The sequence below is a fragment of the Sus scrofa genome, chromosome 8, assembly GCF_054392235.1.
Source record: "Sus scrofa isolate SSC_HxYL_T2T_F1_AM1 chromosome 8, Sscrofa_HxYL_maternal_Yorkshire_Landrace_v2.0, whole genome shotgun sequence".
Taxonomy (NCBI): Eukaryota; Metazoa; Chordata; class Mammalia; order Artiodactyla; family Suidae; genus Sus; species Sus scrofa.
This window is the reverse complement of record NC_139390.1, coordinates 127,378,070-127,402,529: the sequence shown is the minus strand read 5'-3', so window position 1 is coordinate 127,402,529 and position 24,460 is coordinate 127,378,070. Positions and strand designations below refer to the sequence as shown.

The 24,460-nt window shown below is 37.9% G+C and overlaps 1 protein-coding gene across 5 annotated transcripts in view; it reads left to right on the top strand.

The window, feature by feature from the left end:
• The window catches only part of C8H4orf17 (chromosome 8 C4orf17 homolog), a 350,193-nt gene that overhangs the window by 308,419 nt on the left and 17,314 nt on the right, over window positions 1-24,460 (top strand). For 4 of the 5 annotated variants that reach the window (XM_084973340.1, XM_084973341.1, XM_084973339.1 and 1 more), the window contains one exon: window positions 8,616-8,759. In XM_084973340.1, the coding sequence (XP_084829466.1) occupies window positions 8,616-8,759 (144 nt within the window). Of the gene's footprint in view, window positions 1-8,615; window positions 15,075-24,460 lie in introns of those variants that run through there. The other variant, XM_084973344.1, reaches the window with a different exon arrangement.

Below are 24,460 nucleotides of genomic sequence, written 5' to 3'. Positions count from 1 at the left end.
TTATAGATTTGTTTATATACATTATAGTAAGCAAACTGCATACTAGGATATTCACACACACACTTAGTGGAGTGTGTGGCTTACTCGATGTAATCAATATTTTTTGAATAAATAGTTGAATGAACCTCTGTGGCTCTGACATGGCTCTGCCTTCTTTAAAATTCTGTTATGCTTTCAGTCAATCCTTTCATTAGTCCTTCTGTTTAGGACAACTTTTTCTAGTTTTTTTTTTTTAAATAAATTTTATTGGAGTATAGCTGACTTACAAAGTTGTACTAGTTTCATGTGTAGAGCAAAGTAAGTCCAGTTATACACTTACATATATCCACTCCTTTTCAGGTTCATTTCTCATGTAGGTTATTACACAGTATTGAGTAGATTACCCTGTGCTATATGGTAGGTCCTTGTACCCTATCTGTTTTATATATAGTAGTGTATACATGTTAACCCCAATCTCCTAATTATCCCTCCTCCCTTTGGTAACCATAAAATTGGTTTCAAAATCTTTGAGTTTGTTTCTGTTTAAGTTCTTTTGTATAATTGTTCAAATTAGATTCCACATATTAGTGATCTCATATTTATCTTTCTCTGTCTGACTTGCTTCACTTGGTACGATAATTTCTACATCTATCCATGTTGCTGCAAATGGCATTATTTCATTCTTTTTTATGGCTAATATTACATTGTATATATGTACCACATCTTTATTCAATCCTATTTTGATGGACATTTAGGTTGCTTCAATGTCTTAGCTATTGTAAATAGTGCTGCAAAGAACAATGAGGTGCATGTATCTTTTCAAATTATGGTTTTCTCCAGACAGATGCCCAGGAGTGGGATTGCTGGGTCATATGGTATTTCTATTTTTAGTTTTTTGAGGAACCTCCATACTGTCCTCCATAGTGGTTGCACCATCTTACACTCCCACCAACAATGTAGGAGGGTTCCGTTTTCTCTGCACTCTCTCCAGCATTTACTGTTTGGAGACATTTGAATGATGACCATTTTGACTGATGTGAGGTGATGGATACTTCATTGTAGCTATGATTTGCATTTCTGTAATAATTAGTGATGTTGAGTGTATTTTCATGTGCTTTTTGGCCCATATGCCTGTCTTTTTAGGAGAAATGTTGGTTTAGATCTTCTGGCTACTTTTTAATTGGGTTATTTGCTTTTGGGGTATAAAGCTCTATGAGATCTTTGTCTGTTTTGGAGATTAATCCTGTGAAGGTTGCTTCATTCGCAAAGATTTTCTCCCATTCTGTAGGTTGTCTCTTCATTTTGCTTATGGTTTCCTTTCCTAACCTAAAAAACTTTTACAGCTAATCAGGTTCCATTTGTTTATTTTTATTTTCATTACTCTGGGGGTGGATCAAAAAAGATATTGCTGTGATTTATGTCAAAGAGTGTTCTGTGTTTTCCTCTAAGAGTTTTATACTATCTGGTCTTATGTTGGGGTCTTGAATCCATTTTGGCATATGGTGTTAGAGAGTATTCTAATTTGTTTTACATGTAGTTGTCCAGTTTTCCCAACACCACTTACTGAAGAGATTGTTTTTTCTCCATTGTATATTCTTGCCTCCTTTGTCATAGATTAGTTGACCAGATGTGGGTTTTTTTATGCTGCTCCATTGATATATATATATATTTGGTGCCAGTACCATAATGTTTTTATGACTGTAGCTTTCTACTATAGTCTGAAATGAGGCAGCCTGGTACCTCCAGCTCCATTTTTCTTTCTCAAGACTGCCTTGGCTATTTAGGGTCTTTTGTATTTCCATATAAATTTAATAATTTTTTTGTTCTAGTTCTGTGAAAAATGCCATTCATAGTTTGATAGGGATTGTGCTCAATCTATAGATTGTCTTGGGTAGTATGGTCATTTTGACAATATTGATTCTTCCAATCCAAAAGCATGGTGTATCTTTCCATCTGTGTCATCTGTGATTTCCTTTTTTTCATCAGTGTCTTATACTTTTCAGAGTACAGGTCTTTTGCCTCTTTAGGTTTATTCCTAGGTTTTTTATTCTTTTTTGATGAGATGGCAAATGAGGTTATTTCCTTAATTTCTCTTTCCAATATTTTGTTGCTAGTGTATAGGAATGCAAGAGATTTCTATTAATTTTGTATCCTGCAAATTTACTAAATTCATTGATGAGCTCCAGTAGTTTTCTGGTAGTATCTTTAGGACTTTCTATGTATAATATCATGTCATCTGCAAACAGTAACAGTTTTACTTCTTCCTTTCCAACTTGGATTCTGTTTATTTTTCTTCTCTGGTTGCCCTGGCTAGAATTTCCAATACTGTTTTGAATAAAAGTGGTGAGAGTGGACATCCTGGTCTTATTATTGATCTTAGCAGGAAAGCTTTCAGCTTTTCACCATTGAAAATGATGTTAGCTATGGGTTTGTCATATATAGCCTTTACTATATTGAGGGAGGTTCCCTCCATGCCCACTTTCTGGAGAGTTTAAACCAAAAGCAGGTATTGAATTTTATCAAAAGCTTTCTCTGCATCTACTGAGATGATCATATAGTTTTTATTCTTCAATTTGTTAATGTAGTTATAATATTGAATTGCATATATTGAAAAATCCTTGCATCATTGGGATAAAAACCATTTGATCATGGTGTATGAGCCTTTTAATGTATTGTTGGATTCAATTTGCTAATATTTTGTTGAGGATTTTTTGCATCTATATTCATCAATGATGTTGGTCTGTAATTTTCTTTTTTGTGGTTGCTTTTGGTATCAGGGTGACAGTGGCCTCATAGAATGAGCTTGGGAGTATTCCTTTCTCTGCAGTTTTTTGGAATAGTTTCAGGATCGGTATTAACTCTTCTCTAAATGTTTAACAGAATTCACTTGTGAAGTCTTGGACTTTTGTTTTTTGAAAGTTGTTAAATCACAGTTTCAATTCCCGAACTTATGTTTAGATCTATTCGTATTTTCTATTTCTTCCTGGCTCAATCTTGGAAAGTTTTACCTTTCTAAAAACTTGTCCATTTATTCTAGGTTGTCCATCTTATTGACGTATAGTTGTTTGTAGTAGACTTATGAATCTTTGTATTTCTGTATTTTCAGTTGTAATTTCTCCTTTTTCATTTTAATTTTATTGATTTGAGCTCTCCCCCCCCCCTTTTTTTTTCTTGATGAGTCTGGCTAAAGGTTTATCAATTTTGTTTACCTTCTCAGAGAACCAACTTTTGGTTTCATTGGGCTTTTCTGCTGTTTTTTTCTATCTCATTTATTTCTTCCCTGATCTTTATGATTTCTTTCCTTCTACTACCTAAAAGTTTTGCTTGTCTGTTCTCTAGTTGCTTTAGGTGTAAGGTTAGGTTGTTTATTTGGGATTTCCTTGTTTCCTGAAATGAGACTGTATTGCTGTAAACTTCCCTCTTACAACTGCTTTGCTATAGCGCATAAGCTTTGGATCACTGTGTTGTCATTTGTCTCCAGGTATGTTTTTGATTTCCTCTTTTTCAGTGATCTATTGGTTGTTTAGTAGCATACTGCTTAGCTTTCACTTCTTTCTGTGCTTTGTAGTTTTTCTTGTGGTTCATTTGAGTCTCATAGTGTTGTGCTCAGAAAAAAATGCTTGATATGATTTCAAATTTCTTAAATTTATTGAGGCTTGACTTGTGGCCCAAGAAGTGATCTATCCTGGAGAATGTTCCATGTGCACCTGAAAAGAAAGTGTACTCTGCTGCTTTCAGATGAAATGTTCTATAAATATCGATTTAAATTGTCTGGTCTATTGTGTCATTTAAGGCATGTGTTTCTTTGTTGACTTTGTCTGGATAATTTGTCCATTGCGTAAGTAAGGTGTTAAAATCCCTCAGTATTACTGTGTTGTTGTGAATCTCTCCTTTTATGGCTGTTAGCAGTTGTGTTATATATTAAGGTGTTCCTATGCTGGATGCATGTATATTTACAATTGTTACATCTTCTTCTTAGATTGATCCTTTAATCATTAGGTAGTGTTCTTCTTTGTCTCTTGTAACATTATTTTACACAGGTTTTATTTTTGTATCTATTCATCCAGTCTATGTCTTTTGATTGGAACATTTAATCATTTAAGTTCAAGGTAATTATTAATATGTATGGTCCTATAGCTATTTTCTTAATTGTTTTGGATTTGTTATTGTTGAGTTTTCTTCCCTTCTTCTTTTGTTCTCTTCTCTTGTGATCTGATCACTATCTTTGGTGTTGTATTTGAATTGCTTTTTCTTTTTTGAGTGTGTCTATAGTAGTTTCTTGGTTCGTTGTTCCCATGAGGTTTTGATATAATATTATATATCATTATATATTATATAATGTAATATAATATATTATATATTATATAATGTAATATAATATATTATATATTATATATATATATATACGAGATTGCTTTAAGTTCCTGGTCTTTTATTAATTTCAAATACTTTTTCAATATTCTGCATTCATCTTCTCCTCTTCCCACAGTTGCTGGTTTTGATATCATATTTGTCTGGGGATGATTTCCTACTTTTATTTTATGTTTGCCTTTAGTGGTGAGCTTTCCTACATAATTTTTTATTTCTAATTGTGGCCTTCTTTTTTTTTCAGCCTAGAGAAGTTCCTTTAGCATTTGTTATAAAGCTTGTTTGGTGGTGCTGCTTTCAGCTTTTGCTTGTCTTTAAAGGTTTGTATTTCTCCATCAAATAGGAATGAGAGCCTTGCTAGGTGTATTCTTGGTTGAAGGTTTTTCCCCTTTCATCACTTTAAACATATTCTTGCCACTCCCTTCTGCCCTTTAGAGTTTCTGCTGAAAAATCAGCTGATAACATTATGGAGGAGTTCCCTTGAATGTTGTTTGTTGCTATTCTCTTTTGGCTTTGTCTTGACGTGTTTCTCCTTCAGTTTATCTCTGTACTTCCTCTACTTCATCGTTTCCTTTCCTACAATAAGGAAGTTTTTAACTAATCTCTACAAATATTTTTTCAGGCCCTTTCCCTCTCTTCTTCTGGGTCCCCTATGATGTGAATTTTGGTACGCTTGATGTTGTTCCAGAGGTCTCTTACACTGTCCTCATTTCTTTTCATCCTTTTTTCTTTATTCTTTTCTGTGGCAGTGTTATTTTACAACTCTTGTCTTCCACCACACTAATTCATTATTCTGCCTCAGTTATTCTGCTACTGATTCCTTCTAGTATAGTTTTCATCTTTGCTTATTCTTTAAATCTTCAAGCTCTCTTGTTAAAATTTCTTACAAGTTCTCAATCTGTGCATCTATTCTTTTTCTGAGATCTTGGATCATCCTTACTATCATTATTTCAAATTCTTTTTCAGGTAGACTGTTTCCTCTTCATTTAATTGATTTGTGAGTTTTTGTCTTCTTCCTTTGTCTGAAACATATTTCTCTTTCATTTTGTGCTGGATATTGGGCAGGGCCTCCTCTTTGCTCCGTGATTTCCACTGCCCTGTAATGGGCTGGCTCTGCTCCCTAGTTCTTGGAGTAGGAACTACCAGATCTGTTTCTGAGTTGTGGTTCTGATTTGCAGGGTGAGGTAGGAGGATTTGCAACATTCTCACTGGGAAAAGATTCACTGAGTGTTCTTCTGCTGGAACTGTTCACCTGTAATTGTGCTCTGTTATGTTACTTTTTCCTCATTGTGGGCTCGCCCAGTACACTGTGGTTGGCTCTATTCAACCCCACCTTAACTGTGGGTATATAATTGGCCCTGGGATCTTTCAGGCATTGTTTTCACTAGGTCACAGTACAGATCCACTGAGGTCAGGACTCAAGATTGCAGTAATTGTGTTCTTGGGCCCACTGTGGGATTTATGAAGGCAGCTTAGAATCTGGCCTTGTCCAGCCTCCACATGTATTGCCCATAAAACCCATAGCTTCTCAAGCCAGACCTATCTCAGGTGCAAGAGCATTCATTATCCATTCAGATGTTCTACCAGGGCTGAATATGTACGGCCATCAGTGGAGGTGTAAATCCACGTGATTTCAGCTCTTCTTTAGTTGCAAAGCTGTTTTTATTTCTTGGCTGCACCAGCAACACATGGTAGTTCCTGGGCCAGGGATCAAATCTGAGCTATAGCTACGACCTACATCAGATCTTTTTAAACTGCTGGGCTGGGGATTGAACCTGCACCGCAAAGACAACATGGGAACTCTTACCTGCTGTGCCATAGTGAGAACTCCACAAGGCTGTTTTTAGTATGGGTACCTATTGTCTCGTATCATGTGCAGGCTATTATCCCTTTGGTGGTGGGTGTACAGATGAGGAAGGCAGCACCTGGTCCTGAAGTTCTCAGTAGTGGTAGCAACTCACGTGCAGACCCAGAGCCAGGCAGTGCCCAGGGATATAATCCATGATGGTGGTGACAGTGGCTTATGCGACCCCTCTGCAATTGGCAGTTGGCACGTAGCTGCAGGCCCTTCAGTGTTGGCTGTGGGCCGTGCACACAACCGAGGAAGCAAGAGCAGAGGTTGGCACCCGGTTGCTGGATGCTCACTGGCAGTAGCAGTGGCAGCAGGCCACATGTGCTCCCAGGGATGCAGAGGCAGTGGTTGGTGTCCGGTTACAGGCCCTTTGGAAGCAGCAACAGGAAGCCATGCATGCTCCCAGGAAGGGGATGGGGAGAGGTCAGTGCCTGGTGGCAGTTGTGGTTTCTCTAGGGGCTGTAGAAGTAATGGGCCTTATGCATTCCCAGAAAGGTAGGGGCAGTGACTGTCACCTGCCTGTGAAGCCCTCAGTGGAGCTTTCATACAGCCTTGATTGTACAGTAGTCCTTCGGTCAGTTTCCAGTTAGCTTTCAGTGAGGACTGTTCCACACATAGATGTATTTTTGATGGTTTATAGAAGGAGATGAGTTCCACTTCCTCCTGCTATCCTGCCTGATGGGTATCGATTTCTTCTTGACTGATCTTGGTAATATATTTTTTCCAAAATTCTATTAATTTTGTCTAAATATTTGAACTTGATATTATACATAATATCCTCATATTCTTTTTAAAACACCTGCAGTTTCTGAAAGATGTATCCTTCCACATATCTGTTTTGTTAGTTTGTGTCTTTATTTTTCTTAATCACTTCTAACAGAAGTTTATCAATGTTATTAAAAATCAATTTTTGTGGGTTTTGACCTCTATATTATACATTTATTTTCTGTTTTGTTGATTTACAATCTTTTTTCTCTTTCCATCCACACACTATATTTTATTGTTCTTTTATCTTTATGTTATATATATCTATGGATTCGATATACATATATATACACACACACATGTAAATTCCCTTCTGAGGAGTGCTTTGGCTGTTTTGATAAATTTGCTAGACAACATTTTCATTAGCATTAAGTTAATATTTTTTCCAATTCTAATAATTTCTTCACTCATGATTTAATTGCTTGACATTATGTACTAAAAATCATTTGTAGGAATACGAAGCACATGATAAGTGTATTTTCTTCCAGATAATTGGTGCCTGCATCTGTAGGAACCCAGAGGCCCTACTAGCCTAGACCACCTTACCAAAGTTAAACCTTGACCTCAGGCTATACTTCTTCAAGGACTTCCAGGTCACCTGACCTTGAGGATATAGCCCTTTATTAAGCTTTGACTTCTGTCTTTCAGGATCTTTAAGGCTGTCAAAAGAAAGTTTTCATTCTCTAGGATGAATAAGACAATGACCTCAGGGACAAAATGGCAACCGTACACACCTTAGGTGTCTCATTTCTGCTTCACTTTTTACCTATTAATTCCTATGTTAGTCATGTTTCTACAGTTTAAATTAGAAAAAAAAAATTTAATCTGCCTGTTTAGTTGTTTTCAGTAGGGAAACTGAACACACATACACACTTACAGATAGATATATATATGTATGTTGCTATTCCCCCAAACAGAAGAGTATATCTATATACAATACAGCTTTGTTTTCACTAAACATCAATATTTAAAGACTGTTCTATCAATTCTAATCATCAAAGTCCCTGGTTGTTGACACATTCAGACACCAGCCTCTGTTTATCTTTATATAGCACTCACTTCTGAATATTAAAAGCCTTTCTTGGGATGTACACACAGATTTTAAAAACTGCAAACACATATTTACCTTCCAGAACAAGAAAATAGCCTTTATATTTCCTTTTCCAACTAATCAAGGGAAGAAATTTAATTTACTCCCCTAATTCTCCAGCTCTCAGCTGCCATTTAGCAGAGCCAAGAAGCAGCAGTTCTTACTATTCAGTTTCTCCACAGACAGCATAAAACCTCTTGGCAGACTTGCTGCCTGTCATTGGAGAGACATCGTCCCAACTCAACAAAAAAGTCTCATGTGTTATGAGTTGGCTGTTACAAGGAGCAGCAATATAAATAATGTTTGCACATTAAACATTAAGAAATCATTATCTTTATATTTAATGGTTTAAAGTAGTTTTCCTAAAAAATAAATATCACTATTCTATCTCTAAATGGAAATATTTGATAAGATTTTTAAGGCAGGATTAAAAATAACTTCGTTATTTTCATGAATGTGTCTTAACTAGTTACAACATTTCTTATTCATTTTACATTCAATTTTCATAGAAAATATAAGTGGATGCAAATGCATACTGACTATATTATACCTTTGATTTAGGAAGAAAATAAGGTAAAAAATCCAGTGTCACCTCCAAAAGCATGCTCTACTGCGAGCTCTTGTTCTTCAGAGGTGATGAGTACCAAGACTGACGTCAAAGATAACACCATTTGCATACCAAACTACCTGGATCAGGAAATCAAAGTAAGAGGCAGTTTTATTAAGTTCCTAACTTGGTAACAGCATGAATATACCAAAAGAAAAAAAAAAATCACATTACTGGCACCCTTAAAACTTTAAATGATTTCCACTGACAAATGTATTGATTTAAAAGTAGTGAAATCCAAGTCCTGCTCCTTGCAGATTCTATCTGGAATCTAGTCACTCTCATAAAAACATAATTTTGGTTTAAACATAATGAAAATCTTGGTGTTTGCCAAATTCAGCCCTATTCTTTCCATGTCTTTCTAATGCTTGAAAGGTATTACTCCCAACTTCTTACCACTCCCTGAATACTTCCCTCACATATTTTAGGGCAGAGATTTTTCCAGTCAACACTCACCTCTCCCTCTTATCTGTAGACAACTGTTTTGTCAAACTTTTTCTGCCTGGGGTTATAAATTTGGTTATATTTATAATAATATATCAGACTATCAGGAAAGTGTGCTCCAGCCACATAAGAAAGACATATAATCAAGAATAAATCAGGTGGCAGAGGATTAAGACATGGCACTCACCTTCTCCCACAAACACATCAAAGAAAACCATCTACATGTAGAATAATTCACACAGAACATCTACTGAATGGGCTGGCAGAAGACCATACACTTCCAAAAAGGGCAAGAAACTCTCCACATAATTGGGTAGAATAAAAGGTGAAAAAAAAAAGGGAGATAGATAGAGAAAGGAATCAGGATGGGACCAGCACTCCTGATAGGGAGCTGTGGAAGAGGAAAGGAATGCACATCCTGGGAAGCCAACTAACTGACAGGGAGATCAGCTAAGACGGAGTGACCTCAAAGCCTCAGAGAAAAGCACAGCAGCTGGACTGAAGAGGGCAAAGCAGAGAAAGAGCCAAGAAGACCATCTGTACCACCAATCCAAGACACCTCAGCCTGAGACGCTTGGGTGGGGGCTGGGCACTGAGAATCAGGCTCCAGAGGTTGGTTCTGGGGAGAGCACTAGAATTGGCATTGTGGAGACAACCTGAGGGAGCTGAGGAGTGGTGCACCACAGGCTGGGGAGCAGAGTACCTCAGCCGAGGGAAGCTGGGAGGATGACTGGGCCCACAAGAGAAGCAAAGCACCATTGTTGGGGAGGGCAAGAGGAGGAGGGGCAGACTGCCATAGGAATATGTGCACATGTGTACTTTTGGAGGGCGGGGCTATGGGCAGTGAGGTGCCTCTTGTGCAAGCTACAGGCTACAGCCCCTCTTGTGCCAGTACCTCCTGTGTAGGTGAACATTACAGGGTGCTTCTTGCATGGTCTACAGGCAGCAGGGGCAAACCACCACAGTTACCTTTGATTCCAGAGGTGGGTGTGGCCAGTCACCACTGGGGCTCCATGAGCTGGCACCACCTGCCACCCCAGTCACCTCAGACATCAGCACATAGGAGGGCACTGCAACAAAGCACTACCTGTTATTGCTCTCACTCCCCTGTAAAACACAAACACACTGCTGCTGCTATTGCCAAACACTCAGGTCGCCGCCTACACCTGCCTGAGGGTCACTGTCACTTCCCAGGACCCTGAAACCAGAAGCAGTCTGCACCACCTTGGCAAGTGTCCTTGGAACTGGCTACTAGCCCTACCCATTGGCTCCATCTCACTGGAAACATGCACAGCACCCCATCAAGGAGATAACAGCCTGCACACACTGAGGAAAGAGACAGCAAGCGTTCAAACCAAAAGCAGCCCCCATGACAAAAAATAAACAGTAAGCCCTCACAAAATACCCAGAGGCACGCTTGCATATAAAAAGCCCTCCAAGACTACAACAGTTGGTTTCCCTAAACTCACCAAATAAGAAAAATATAAGCAAAATGAAATAGCTCAGGAACCACTCTCAGCTAAAAGAACAGAAGAATTCCCCTTGAAGGAACAAACAATGAAATAGATCTCTGTAGTCTAACAGACACCAAGTTCAAAAAGGAGACAGTGAAAACACTGAAGATATTAGGAGCAAATACAAAGGAATTAAGAGTGGATATCTATAGTAATGTAGATTACTTTAGAAAGAAACTAGAAAACATAAAGAGGAGCCAAGAAAAACTAGAAAATTAATTTGTAGAGATGCAAGCTAAGTTACAGGCACTGAGGAGCAGAACGGATAATGCAGAAGAACAAATTAGTGACGTGGAAGACAGAATAATGGGAATTGCCCAATCAAGACAGCACATAAAACCGAATGAATAAACATGAAAGCAATATAAGAAATCTATGGGATAATATAAAGCAGGCCAATATGCAAAACAGGGATTCCAAAAGGAGAAGAAAAAGGGGATTGAAAATATCTTTGAAGAAATTATGGCTAATTGAAAATATATTTGAAGAAATTATGGCTGAAAACTTTCTAAATCTAAAGGAAATGGATATCAAGATACAGAAAGCACAGAGGGCCCCAAACAAGTTGAACCCAAACAGGCCAATGCCAAGATATGTTATAATAAAAATGGCAGAAGTTAAAGAGAAGATTCTAAAGGCAGCAAGAGAAAAAGACTTGATTATAAGGGAATCCACATAAGGCTATCTGTTGATTTCCCACAGAAACACTAGTCCAGAAGGAGTGGCAAGATGTATTCGAACTTCTAAAAGGGAAAGTTTTGCAGCCTAGAATACTTTACCCAGCAAGAACATCATTTAAAATAGGAGAAATAAAGAATTTCTCCAAAAAAACAAAAACTAAAAGAGTACAGAAATACTAAACCCACTCTTAAAGAAATACTAAAAAGCCTCCATTAAGAAAAAAAGAAATAGGATGGAGGAAATCACAACTGGAAAGTAACCACTTAAATATTGCCAGTATACAGATATACAAGGAAAAAAAAAAAACAAAAACCTATTGTAAAAGGATGATAAACACAAGGAACAGCAAATGGATAAACATGAAGATGTTAAAAAAGGACATCAAAGTCATTAAATATGGGGATGGAAAGTAAGAAAATCTATACTCTATTTTTTCAAGACTGTGTTTGAACCTATATGACTATTAGGCTAAAGCAAGCAGATACAGCAACAAACTTGAAAAACAGGGCAACCACAAATCAAAACCAAACAATACATTCACAAAAACTAAAAAGAGTAAGACATAAGCATAAAATAAAAGGAAATCATCCAAACAAAAAAGAATGTAACAATGGAGAAACATAGAATCAACTGAAAATAAGATTTAAAATAGCAGTAAATACATATTTATCAATTATTACCTTAAATGTCAATGGACTGAATGCTGCAATCAAAGGACACAGAGTGGCAGACTGGATAAAAAAAGAAGAGACTATAATATGCCACCTGCGAGAAATTACCTTAGCATGAAGGACACACATAATTTAAAATGAGGGGTTGGAGAAAGATAATTCATGCAAATGGAAAAGACAGGAAAGCAGGAGTAGCAATACTGATTTCAGGCAAAACTGACTTTAAAACAAAGGCCATAAAGAAAAAGAAGGATACTACTTCATGATAAAAGGATCCATTCAAGAAGAGGATATTACATTCGTCAATATATATGCCCCCAAAATAGGAGCACTCAAATACATACAAGAAATACTAACAGACATAAAAGGAGAAATTGGTAGGAATACAGTAATAGTAGGAGACATTAACACCCCACTCACATCAATGGACAGATCCTCTAGACAGATAAGGCAATAGAGATCCTAAATGACACAATAGAAAAGTTAGACCTCATTGGCATTTTCAGGACATTACATCCAAAAAAATCAGTAAATACATTCTTCTCAAGCACACATGGAAAATTCTCAAGGACTGACCGCATACTGGGGCACAAAGCTAATCTCAAAAAATTTAAGAGTACAAAAATTATTTCAAGTAGCTTCTCTGACCACAATAGCATGAAACTAGAAATCAACCACAGCTAAAGAAATGAGAAAAAACTGACTACATGGAAAATAAACAACATGCTACTAAAAAACCAATGGGTCAATGAGAAACTCAAAAGGGAAATTAAATATTATCTTGAGACAAAAGATAATGAAAACACAACCATTCAAAATCTATGGGATGCCACAATAACAGTTCTTAGAAAGACGTTCATAGCTATACAGGCCTTCCTCAAAAAAGAAGAAAAATCTCAAATCAACAACTTAACCTATTACCTAAATGAATTAGAAAAAGAAGAACAAAAAAACCCTAAAGTCAGCAGAGGGAAGGAAATCATAAAGATCAGGGAGGAAATCAATAAAACAGAGATCAAAAAAAAATAATAGAAAAAAAAATCAACAAAACCAAGAACTGGTTCTTTGAAAGGGTAAACAAAATTGACAAACCTCTGGCCAGATTCACCAAGAAGAGGAGACTAAGAACTCAAACAAAATAAGAAATGAAGGAGCAGAAATCTCAATGGATACTGCAGAAATACAAAAAACTGTAAGAGAATATTATGAACCATTATATACTAACAAATTTGACAACCTAGAAGAAATGGACAACTTTCTAGAGACATACAGTCTGCCAAAATTAAATCAAGAATTGATAAATCAATTTGAACAGATCACTCAATAGAAATGAAATTGAGTATGTAATAAAAACACTCCCTACAAATAGAAGTCCAGGACCATGGGTTCACAGGCGAATTCTGCCAAACATACAAAGAAGAACTTATACCCATCCTTCTTAAACTTTTCCAAAAGGCTGAAGAAGCCAACATCACCTAAATATCAAAACCAGACAAAGATACTATCAAAATCAAAGATACTACCAAAAAATAAAATTATAGGCCAATATACTTGATGAATATAGACACAATTGTCAACAAAATTTTAGCCAACCAAATCCAACAACATATAAAAAAGATCATACACCACGACGAAGAAGGATTAATCCCAAGTTCACAAGGATGGTTCAACATAAGCAAATCAACGTCATACACCATAGCAATGAAAAAAAAGTAAAAAACCACATGATCTTCTCAATAGATGCAGAAAAACTATGTGACAAAATCCAACATCCATTCATGGTAAAAAATCTTACCAAATGGTTATAGAAGGAATATACTTTAACATACTAAAAAGCATTTATGACAAACCCATAGCAAATATAATACTCAATGGAGAAAAGATGAAAGCCTTCCCACTAAAATCTGGACCAAGTCAAGGATACCCACTCTCATCACTTATTCAACATAGTATTGGCAGTCCTAGCCACGGTAATCAGACAAAAGAAATAAAAGGCATCCAAATTGGAAGAGAAGTGATAAAACTGTCACTCTATGTAGATTACATCATACTGTAAATAGAAAACCCTAAGGACTCCACACAAAAATTATTGAATCTGATGAACAAATGCAGCAAAGTTGCAGGATGCAAGATTAACATTCAGAAATCAGCTCGATTTCTGTATACTAACATTAAAATATTGGAAAATATAAAAACACAATAACTTTTAAAATCACACCCAAAATAAATATCTAGGAATAAATGTGACCAAGGAGGTGAAAGACTTACATGCTGAGAACCATAAAACATTAATCAAGAAAATTAAAGATGATTCAAAGAAATAGAAAGATATTCCATGCTCCTGGAATGGAAGAATATCCTAAAAATGGCCATACTACCCAAAGCAATCTACACATTCAATGTAAGCCCTACAAATTACCCATATTGTTCACAGAACTACAACAAACAATCCAAAAATTTACATGGAACCATAAAGAGCTAGAATTGCCAAAGCAGTCCTGAGCAAAAAAAAAAAAAAACCAAGCAGGAGGCATAACTCTCCCAAAACTTCAGACAATATTACAAAGCTACAGTAATCAAGACACTGTGATACTGGTACAAAAACAGACATACAGACCAATGGAACAGAACACAGAACCCAGAAATAAGCCTAGACACCTATGGTCAATTAACCTTCGACAAAGGAGGCAAGAATATAAAATGGGAAAAAGACAGTCTTTGGCAAATTCTGCTGGGAAAACTGGAAATCGTCCTTTAAATCAATGAAAGTAGAATACAACCTCACACCATGCACAAAAATAAACTCAAAATGGCTTCAAGACTTCAACATAAGATAGGCATTCCCCTCATGGCTCAGTGGTTAACGAATCCAGCTAGGAACCATGAGGTTGCGGGTGCAATCCCTGGCCTTGCTCAGTGGGTTAAGGATCCGGCGTTGCTGTGAGCTGTGGTGTAGGTCACAGATGTGGCTCAGATCCTGTGCTGCTTTGGCTGTGGTGTAGGCCAGCAGCTACAGCTCTGATTAGACCCCTAGTCTGGGAACTTCCATATACCACCAGTGCGGCCCTAGAAAAGACAAAAAAAAAAAAAAAAAAAAAGACAAGACACCATCAAACTCCTAGAAGAGAACATAGGCAAAACATTCTCTGACATCAACTGCTCAAATGTTTTCTTAGGTCAGTCTCCCAAAGCAACAGAAATAAAAACAAAAACAAATCAATGGGATCTAATCAAACTTACAAGCTTTTGTATAGCAAAGAAAACCATAAAAAAATGAAAAGACTACCTATGGAAAGGGAGAAAAAAGTTAACAAATGATGCAACCAATGAGGGCTTAATTTCCAAAATATACAAACAACTCATAAAACTCAACAACTAAAAACAAACACCCCAACTGAAAAATGGGCAGAAGACCTAAGTAGTTCTCCAAAGATATATGGGTAGCCAATAGGCACATAAAAAAATGCTCAATACCACTACTTATTGGAGAAACACAAGTTAAAACTACAGTGAGGTACCGCCACACACATGTCAGATGGGCCATCATTAGTGACTATACAAATAACAAATACTGGAAAGGGTGTGAACTCTTCTACATTGTTAGTGGGAGTGTAAAATAGTACAACCACTATGGAAAACAGTATGGAAGTACCTCAGAAAACTAAATATAGAACTACCATATGATCCACCAATCCCACTCCTGGGCACAAACCTGGACAAAACTTTCATTGAAAAAGATACATGCACCTCTATGTTCACTGCAGCACTGTTCACAATAGCCAAGACACAGAAACAACCTAAACGTCCTTGGACAATGAATGGATTACAAAGATGTGGTATATATACACAATGGAATACTATTTAGCTATAAAAAAGAACAAAATAATTCCATTTGCAGCAACATGGATGGAACTAGTGACTCTCATACTAAGTGAAGTAAGTCACAAAGACAAATACCATATATCACCTATATGTGGAATCTAAAATATGGCACGAACAAACCTATCTACAGAAAAGAAACAAACTCATGGACATGGAGAATAGACCTGTGGTTGCCAAGGGGGAGGGGAAGGGATTGGGATGGACTGGTAATTTGAGGTTAGTAGGTGCAAACTATTGCATTTGGAGTCGTTAAGCAATGAGATCCTGCTGTATAGCACAGGGAACTGTATCTATTCACTTGTGATGGAACATGATGGAGGATAACATGAGAAAAAGAATGTATATATTTGTATAACTGGGTCACTTTGCTATACAGTAGAAATTGACAGAACATTACAAATCAACTATACTAAAAAAACCCAAATCAATCAGCTGATATTTGTCATCTGCCATTCTTTTTTTCCTTCTTTAGATCCCTTTGGTAATGCCCACATTGCCTCACTTGAAGATCCACTGCAGTGAATTAAGAGTTAAAATATTGTCGTGATGCCTCGCAGTAGTTTTATTTTTTATTATTATTATTTTTTAATACCATTTTGCACCAATGAGTAGTAGGACCTAAGAACTCACTTTTTTTTTTTTTTTTTTTTTTTTTTTTTTGTCTTTTTGCCATTTCTTGGACTGCTCCCACGGCATATGGAGGTTCCCAGGCTAGGGGTTGAATCGGAGCTGTAGCCACCGGCCTACGCCAGAGCCACAGCAACGTGGGATCCGAGCCGCGTCTGCAACCTACACCACAGCTCACAGCAACGCCAGATCGTTAACCCACTGAGCAAGGGCAGGGACCGAACCCGCAACCTCATGGTTCCTAGTCGGATTCGTTAACCACTGCACCACGACGGGAACTCCACTCGCAGTAGTTTTAAATAATAGTTTTCTGTAGTAGCAATGACAGATAACAGGGAATGTTCTACAAATTGTTACTGAATCTGGATAAAGAATTATTTTAAATGCAAAGCATAACTAGCATGAGTATAATAATTCGTGCTGATGATTTAAACTTGGAAGGAGGAGAAAAGGAAAAGAGGAAAAGAAGGGAGAGTATCTGCAGAACTGACTTGTGTTTATACATGATTTCCTGATGATTGTCACTAAAGGCTTTATATTATAGGTCTTCAGAATCACTGTTCCCCTCTCCACCACTGATCTTCTTATAACTTGTTCATTCTTATCTTAGGAACTTTCCCCTAAGAATTTTCTTCTTGATCATCTGAGTGGTCATCTTCTCATTAAAATCTCAGTTTAAATATCACTTATTCAGGAGTTCTCACTGTGGCTCAGTCAAAATGAAGCTGACCAGCACCCATGAGGATGCGGGTCCGATCCCTGGCCTTGCTCAGAGGGCTAAGGATCTGGCATTGCCCTGAGCTGTAGTATACACTGGCAGCTATAGCGCCAATTTGACTCCTAGCCTGGGAACTTCCATGTGCTGCAGCTGTGGCCCTAAAAGAAGAAAAAATTTACTTAATGAGAAATACTTTACCTGATCACCCAACTAAATGTAGTTTCGAAGGCATTCTCCATCTCATTACCTTTTGTTATTTTTTCCATTTAATTGTTTATATTTATTTATTATTCATATTCATTACTTTCAATAAGCAAATTATCTCTGCCTTCCACCTATTTACACTAAAATTTAAGTCTTCTATGATTTCATATTTATTTATAATTGTCACTTTATTGTTCATATTTATTATTTTCATTAAAAAACTATCTCTGCCTTCCCACCTCATTTACACTAAAATTTAAGTCTTATATGATTTCATAATTGTCTGTTGTGGATACTGCTTTATCTTTTGCGGCTGGATAAGTATTAGACATCTAGAAATTATTAAGTGTTTTCTGAATGTTGAATAAATAAATACAAGAGTGCTACCAAGATCAAAGTGGAACTATAGAAAATCAGCCTACCGCAAAGCCCTCCGACTCAACTAAATAGTAAGCTGAGTGTAGTTGTAGTAAGGCTGTCTTGCTTCCTTGGGCACATCAATATACCAGCATGACTACAGAACTGGCCTTGTAGCCATCTGTTAAAAGGGCTGTCCTCTCAAAGTATCTTCCACCTTACAGATATTGACTTAACTGGCCATTAACTGATATAAAATCCACTAAAATTTAAACAGTTTGAAGCAAAGGACCTTGTCTGTCTTGTTCACAACTGTTCCTCAGCACTCATCATTCTACTTCAAGGCATCATCAAACAGTTGGTGGCTATTTGTTAAATAAATGAGAGATCATATCAAGACTTTTCTGCATAAATGAGTCCTAAAAATATAACTCATTTTGGTCATACTCCATCCTCCCATGCCTTCTAGAAAAAAAAAATCTGGGACAGGATAAGGATAGCAGTGGAGTAGAACATGGATCTCACCTTCTCCCACAAACACATAAAGAAAAAAAATCTACATGTAGAACAATTTGCACAGAACACATACTGAATGCTGGCAAAAGACCTCAGATTTCCAAGAAAGAAAGAAAACCTCCACATAACTGGGTAAAACAAACAGAAAAAGAAAGAGAGAAAAGGAATCGGGATAGGACCAGCACTCCTGAGAGGGAACTGTGAAAGAGGAAAGGAATCTGCCCCGGGAGGCTGCTTAACTGATGGGAGATCAGCCAGGACAGAGAGGGAGCCTCAAAGCCTTGGAGGAAAGTGCAGCTGGTCTGAGGGGGGCAAAGTAGAGAGAGAGGCGCACAGAACATTGGTACCACTGCCCCATGCACCACAGCCTGAGGCACTTGGAGGGCATGGGGGCTGGGTGCTGAGACTCTAGCTTTGAAGGTCATTTCCAGGGAGAGGAATAGGGTTGGCTGTGTAGAAACCACTTGAGGAGGCCAGGGATTAGGCGACACGGGGAGCACACAGTACAGAGGCCTGGGTCCACCAAGAAAGCAAGGCACCATTGTTGGGAAGTGGGAGAGGATGGTGGTTGATGCCACCATAGGAACTTTGTGCACATGTGGGCTCTCAGGTGGAGGAGCAAATATTCTGCAGGCTATGGGGTGAGTGCAAACCACTGCAGCTATCTTGGACTCCAGAGGTGGGCAGAGCCCACCAACACTAGGGGTCCCATGAATAGGCACTGTCTAAGGCATCAGTAACCTCAGGGGTTGCCACTGTATAGGGCTTTGCAACCAAGTGCTGCACACAGCCCCTACCTCCCCGGGAACACATACACCCTGTTGCTGGAGCTGTCCCCACCTTCCTGAGGGTCACTGCCACTGCTGAGAGCCCAGCAACCAGAAACAACCTACGGCCCCTACCTCCCTATGGGTCCCCAGCACTGCCAAGGGCCCAGCAACCAGGTGCCACCTGCAGGCCCCACACACTGCATCCACCTCCCTGGAAGCACATGCAAACCGTACACCTTCACATACCCTATGCAAGGGGATAATGGCCTGCACACACTGAAGAGAGAGACAGAGAGCATCCAAACCAAAAGCAGCCCTCGCACCAAAAAAAACAGTAAGGCTATACAAGCCACCTAGGGATACTCCCGCATATAATTAGCCTCTAAGAGTCCATTTGATAATTGTTCTCCCTAAACTCACAGAGTAAGAAAAATATAGGCAAACTAAAGAAGCACAGGAACCATCCCCAGTTAAAACAAGAGGATTCCTCTGAAGGAGCAAACAATGAAACAGAGCCCTGGGGTCTAACAGACATCAAGTTCAAAAAGGAGGTAATGAAAAATACTGAAGAAATTAAGAATGGATATCAACCATAATGCACATTACATTAGAAAGAAACCAGACACTATAAGGAAGAGCCAAGAAAAAAACAGAAAATTCATCTCCAGAGACAAAAGCTGAGTTAAAGGCACTGAACAACATAATAAATAATGAATGCAGAAGAACGAATAAATGATTAGAAGGAAGGAGAATGAAAATCACCCAATCAGAAAGCCAAATGAAAAAACTGAAAGCAATATAATAGATTTAGGGGTAATATACAGATGCCAATCTATGCATAATAAGGATTCCAGAGGGAGAAAAAAAAGGGATTGAAAATATATTTGAAGATCGGAGTTCTCATCGTGGCGCAGCAGAAATGAATCTAACTAGGAAACATGAAGTTGCAGGTTCAATCCCTGGGCTTCGCTCAATGGGCTAAGGATCTGGTGTTGCAATGAGCTATGGTGTAGGTTGCAGATGCAGCTTGGATCTCGAGTTGCTGTGGCTGTAGCACAGGCTGGCAGCTGCAGCTCTAATTTGACCCTTAGCCTGGGAACATCCACCTGCTGCTAGTTCCCCCAAAAAATAAAAAAATAAAATAATATATACATTTGAAGAAATAAGAAATTCTGGCTAAAAAATTTATTTATTTGTCTTTTTGCTATTTCTTTGGGCTGCTCCTGCAGCATATGGAGGTTCCCAGGCCAGGGGTTGAATCGGAGCTGTAGCCCCCGGCCTATGCCAGAGCCACAGCAACGCAGGATCTGAGCTGCACCTGCAACCTACACTACAGCTCACGGCAACGCCGGATCGTTAACCCACTGAGCAAGGGCAGGGACCGAACCCGCAACCTCATGGTTCCTAGTCGGATTCGTTAACCACTGTGCCACGACGGGAACTCCAGGCTAAAAAATTTAAAGAAGGAACTAGATAACCAGATACAGGAAGCATAGAGGGCCCCAAACATGCTGAACCCAAACTGAACTACAATAAGACATAATACAATAAAAATGGCAAAAGTTGAAGATAAGGAGAGAATTCTAAAGGCAGCAAGAGGAAAAGAGTTAACTATAAGGGAACCCCCATAAGGCTGTCAGCTGATTTCCCTACAAAATGGCTACAATCCACAAGAGAGTGGCAAGATATATTCAAAGTTCTAAAAGGGAAAAATGCACAACCCAGAATACTCTACCCAGGAAGATTATCATTTAAAATAGGAGAAATAGGAGTTCCCGTCGTGGCGCAGTGGTTAACGAATCCGACTAGGAACCATGAGGTTGCAGGTTCGATCCCTGCCCTTGCCCAGTGGCTTAACGATCCGGCGTTGCCGTGAGCTGTGGTGTAGGTTGCAGACGCGGCTCGGATCCCGAGTTGCTGTGGCTCTGGTGTAGGCCAGTGGCTCCAGCTCCAATTAGACCCCTAGCCTGGGAACCTCCATATGCCGCTGGAGCGGCCCAAGAAATAGCAACAACAACAACAAAAAAAAGACAAAAAACAAAAAACAAAAAAAAAAAAATAAATAAATAAAAAATAAATAAAATAGGAGAAATAAAGAATTCAGCAAACAAAAACTAATAAAAGAATACAGCAATACTAAACCTATCCTAAATGAAATACTGAAAGCTCTCCTCTAAATAGGAAAGAAGTAAGAAGATATAGGATGGAGGAAATCATAATTGGAAAGTTAATAACCTAAATATGCCAGTATAGAGATGAAAAAAAATTTTTTTGAAAGCGATGATAAACACAAGGGACAGCCAAAGAATCAACATGAAGATGTTAAAAAGGATATGAGAATCATAAAATGTGGGGAAGGAGAGTAAGAAAATCTAGACTATTTAATATATTTGAGCCTATTTGACTATCAGTATAAAGTAAGCAGATACAGGAAGGGGTTACCATACCTTAAAAACAGGACAACCACAAATCAAAACCAAACAATACATGCACAAAAACTAAAAAAGGGACAGGAGCATAAAACAAAAGGAAACCATCCAACAAAGAGAAAAAAAGGAACAAAGAAGAAATATAGAATCAATTGAAAACAAGGTTTAAAATGCCAATAAACACATATTTATCAATAATTACCTTAAATGTCAATGGACTATGCTCCAACCAAAAGACATAGAGTGGCAGACTGGATAAAAAAAAACTAAGAGCTGGAATTCCTGTCATGGGTTAGAGGTTAACGAACCCAACTAGGATCCATGAGGATGTCGCTTCGATCCCTGACCTTGCTCAGTGGGTTAAGGATCTGGCATCACCAGGAGCTGTGGTGTAGGTTGCAGACACAGCTGGGATCCTGTGCTGCTGTGGCTGTGGCCAGCAGCTATAGCTCCAATTCAACCCCTAGCCTGGGAACTTCCATATATCTCAGCTGTGGCCCTAAAAAGCAAACAAAACAAAACGGAACAAAGCCTCTAATATGCTACCTACAAGAGATTCACATTAAGGCAAAGGACACATAAAAACTCAAAGTGAGAGGAAGGAAACAAATATTTCATGCGAATGGAAATGAAAGGAAAGCAGGAGTATCAATACTCCTATCAGACAAAACAGACTTTTAAACAAAGGCCATCAAGAAAGACAAAGAAGGATACTATTTAATGATGAAAGGATCAATTCAAGAAGAGGATACTACACTCATCAATATATATACACCCCTAGTATAGAAGAACCCAAATACACACACCAAATACTAATAAACAGAAAAACTGATATTGATGGGAGTGCAATAATAGTAGTAGACTTTAACAATCCACTCACATCAATGGGCAGATCTTCTAGACAGAAAATCAATAGGGCAAGAGAGGACCTAAATGACACAATAGAAGAGTCAGACTTAATATTTTCAGGACATTACATCCAAAAAAACCCCAGAATATACATTTTTTTTCAAGTGTACAGAGAACACTGTCAATGATTAAGCACATATTGGGGCACAAAAGTAATTCTGACAAATGTAACATTACAGAAATTATTTCAAGCATCTTCTCTGACCACAATGTCATGAAACTAGAAATCAACCACAGGAAAAGACATAGGAAAAAACTGCTTCATGGATACTAAACTACATGCTATGAAAAATCAAATGGATCAACAAGTAAATCAAAAAGGAAATTACAGAATTCATGTTGTAGCTCAGCAGGTTATGAATCCAGCTAGTATCCATGAGGATGTAGGTTCAATCCCTGGCCTCGCTCAGTTGGTTAAGGATCTGCCACTGCCACAAGCTGCAGCATAGTTTGCAAAGGCAGCTTGGATCTGGTGTTGCTATGGCTGTGGCAAAGGCTAGAAGCTACAGCTCCAATTCGACTCCTAGCCCAGGAACTTCCTGAAGCCAAAGGTGCAGCCCTGAAAGGACAAAAAAAGAAAGAAAAAATCTTGAGACAAATGACAATGAAAACACAACCATTCAAAATTTATGTGATGCTGCAAAAGCAGTTCTTAGAAGGAAGTTCATAGTGATACAGGCCTTTTTCAAAAAAGAAGAAAAGTCTCTAATTAATAATCTAACCTAGCACCTTAAAGAATTAGAAAAAGAAGAACAAACAAAAACTAAAGTCAGCAGAAGGAAGGAAATCATAAAGATCAGAGAGGAACTAAAATAGAGATTCAAAAAACAATAGGAAAAAAAATCATTAAAACCAAGAGCTGGTTCTTTGGAAGGGTAAACAAAATTGACAAACCTCTGGACATAAGAAAAAAAGAGAACTCAAACAAACAAGAAATGAGGAGTTCCTGTCGTGATGCAGTGGTAAACAGATCTGACTAGGAACCATGAGGTTATGGGTTCGATCCCTGGTCTCACTCAGTGGGTTAAGGATCTGGTGTTGCTGTGGCTGTAGCCAGCAACTGTAGCTCTGATTCAACCCCTAGCCTGGGAATCTCCATATGCCACGGGTGAGGCCCTAAAAAGCAAAAAAAAAAAAAAAAAAAAAAGAAATGAAAAGAGAGAAATCTGAACAGACACTTCAAAAATACAAACAACTGTAAGAGGATGCCACAGACAATTAATTATATACCAACATATTTGACAATCTAGAAGAAATGGACAAATGGACAACTTTCTAGAAACAAACAGCCCACTGAAACTAAATAAAAGAGAAACAGGTAATTTGAACATACTGATCACTAGATGTGAAACTGAATATGCAATAAAAATACTCCCTACAAACAATAGTTCAGGAACAGATGGCTTCACAAATGAATTCTACCAAACATACAAAGAATTTATCCCAATTTTTCTTGACTCTTTCAAAAGACTGAAGAAGGAACACTCCCAAAGACATTCTATGAAGCCACCATCACCCTAGTGACAAAACCAGATAAATAATACCAAAAAAGAAAATTATAGGCCAATATCTTTGATGAATATCGATGCAAATATTCTCAAAAAATTTTAACAAAGCGCATCCAATAACACATTAAAAAGATCATATACCATGACCAAGTGGGGTTCATCCTAAATTCACAAGGATGGCTCAACATACACAAATCAATAAAATTTCATACTGCACATTAACAAAAGAAAAGTCAAAAACTACATGATCATCTCAATAGATGCAGAAAAAGCATCTGACAAAATTCACCATCCCTTTCATGATAAAATCACTGACAAAAGTGAGTATAGAGAGAACGTATCTTAAAAGAATAAAAGCCATTTATGACAAATCTACTGGCCAATATTCAATGGAGAAAAGCTGAAAGCCTTCCCACTAAAATCTGGAACAAGACAAGGATGCCCACTCTTACCACTTTTATCTAACATAGTATTAGAACTTCTAGACAGAGTAATCAGACAAACAAAATTTTAAAAAGGTATCCAAATTGGAAGAGAAGAGGTAAAATTGTCACTATATGCAGATGACA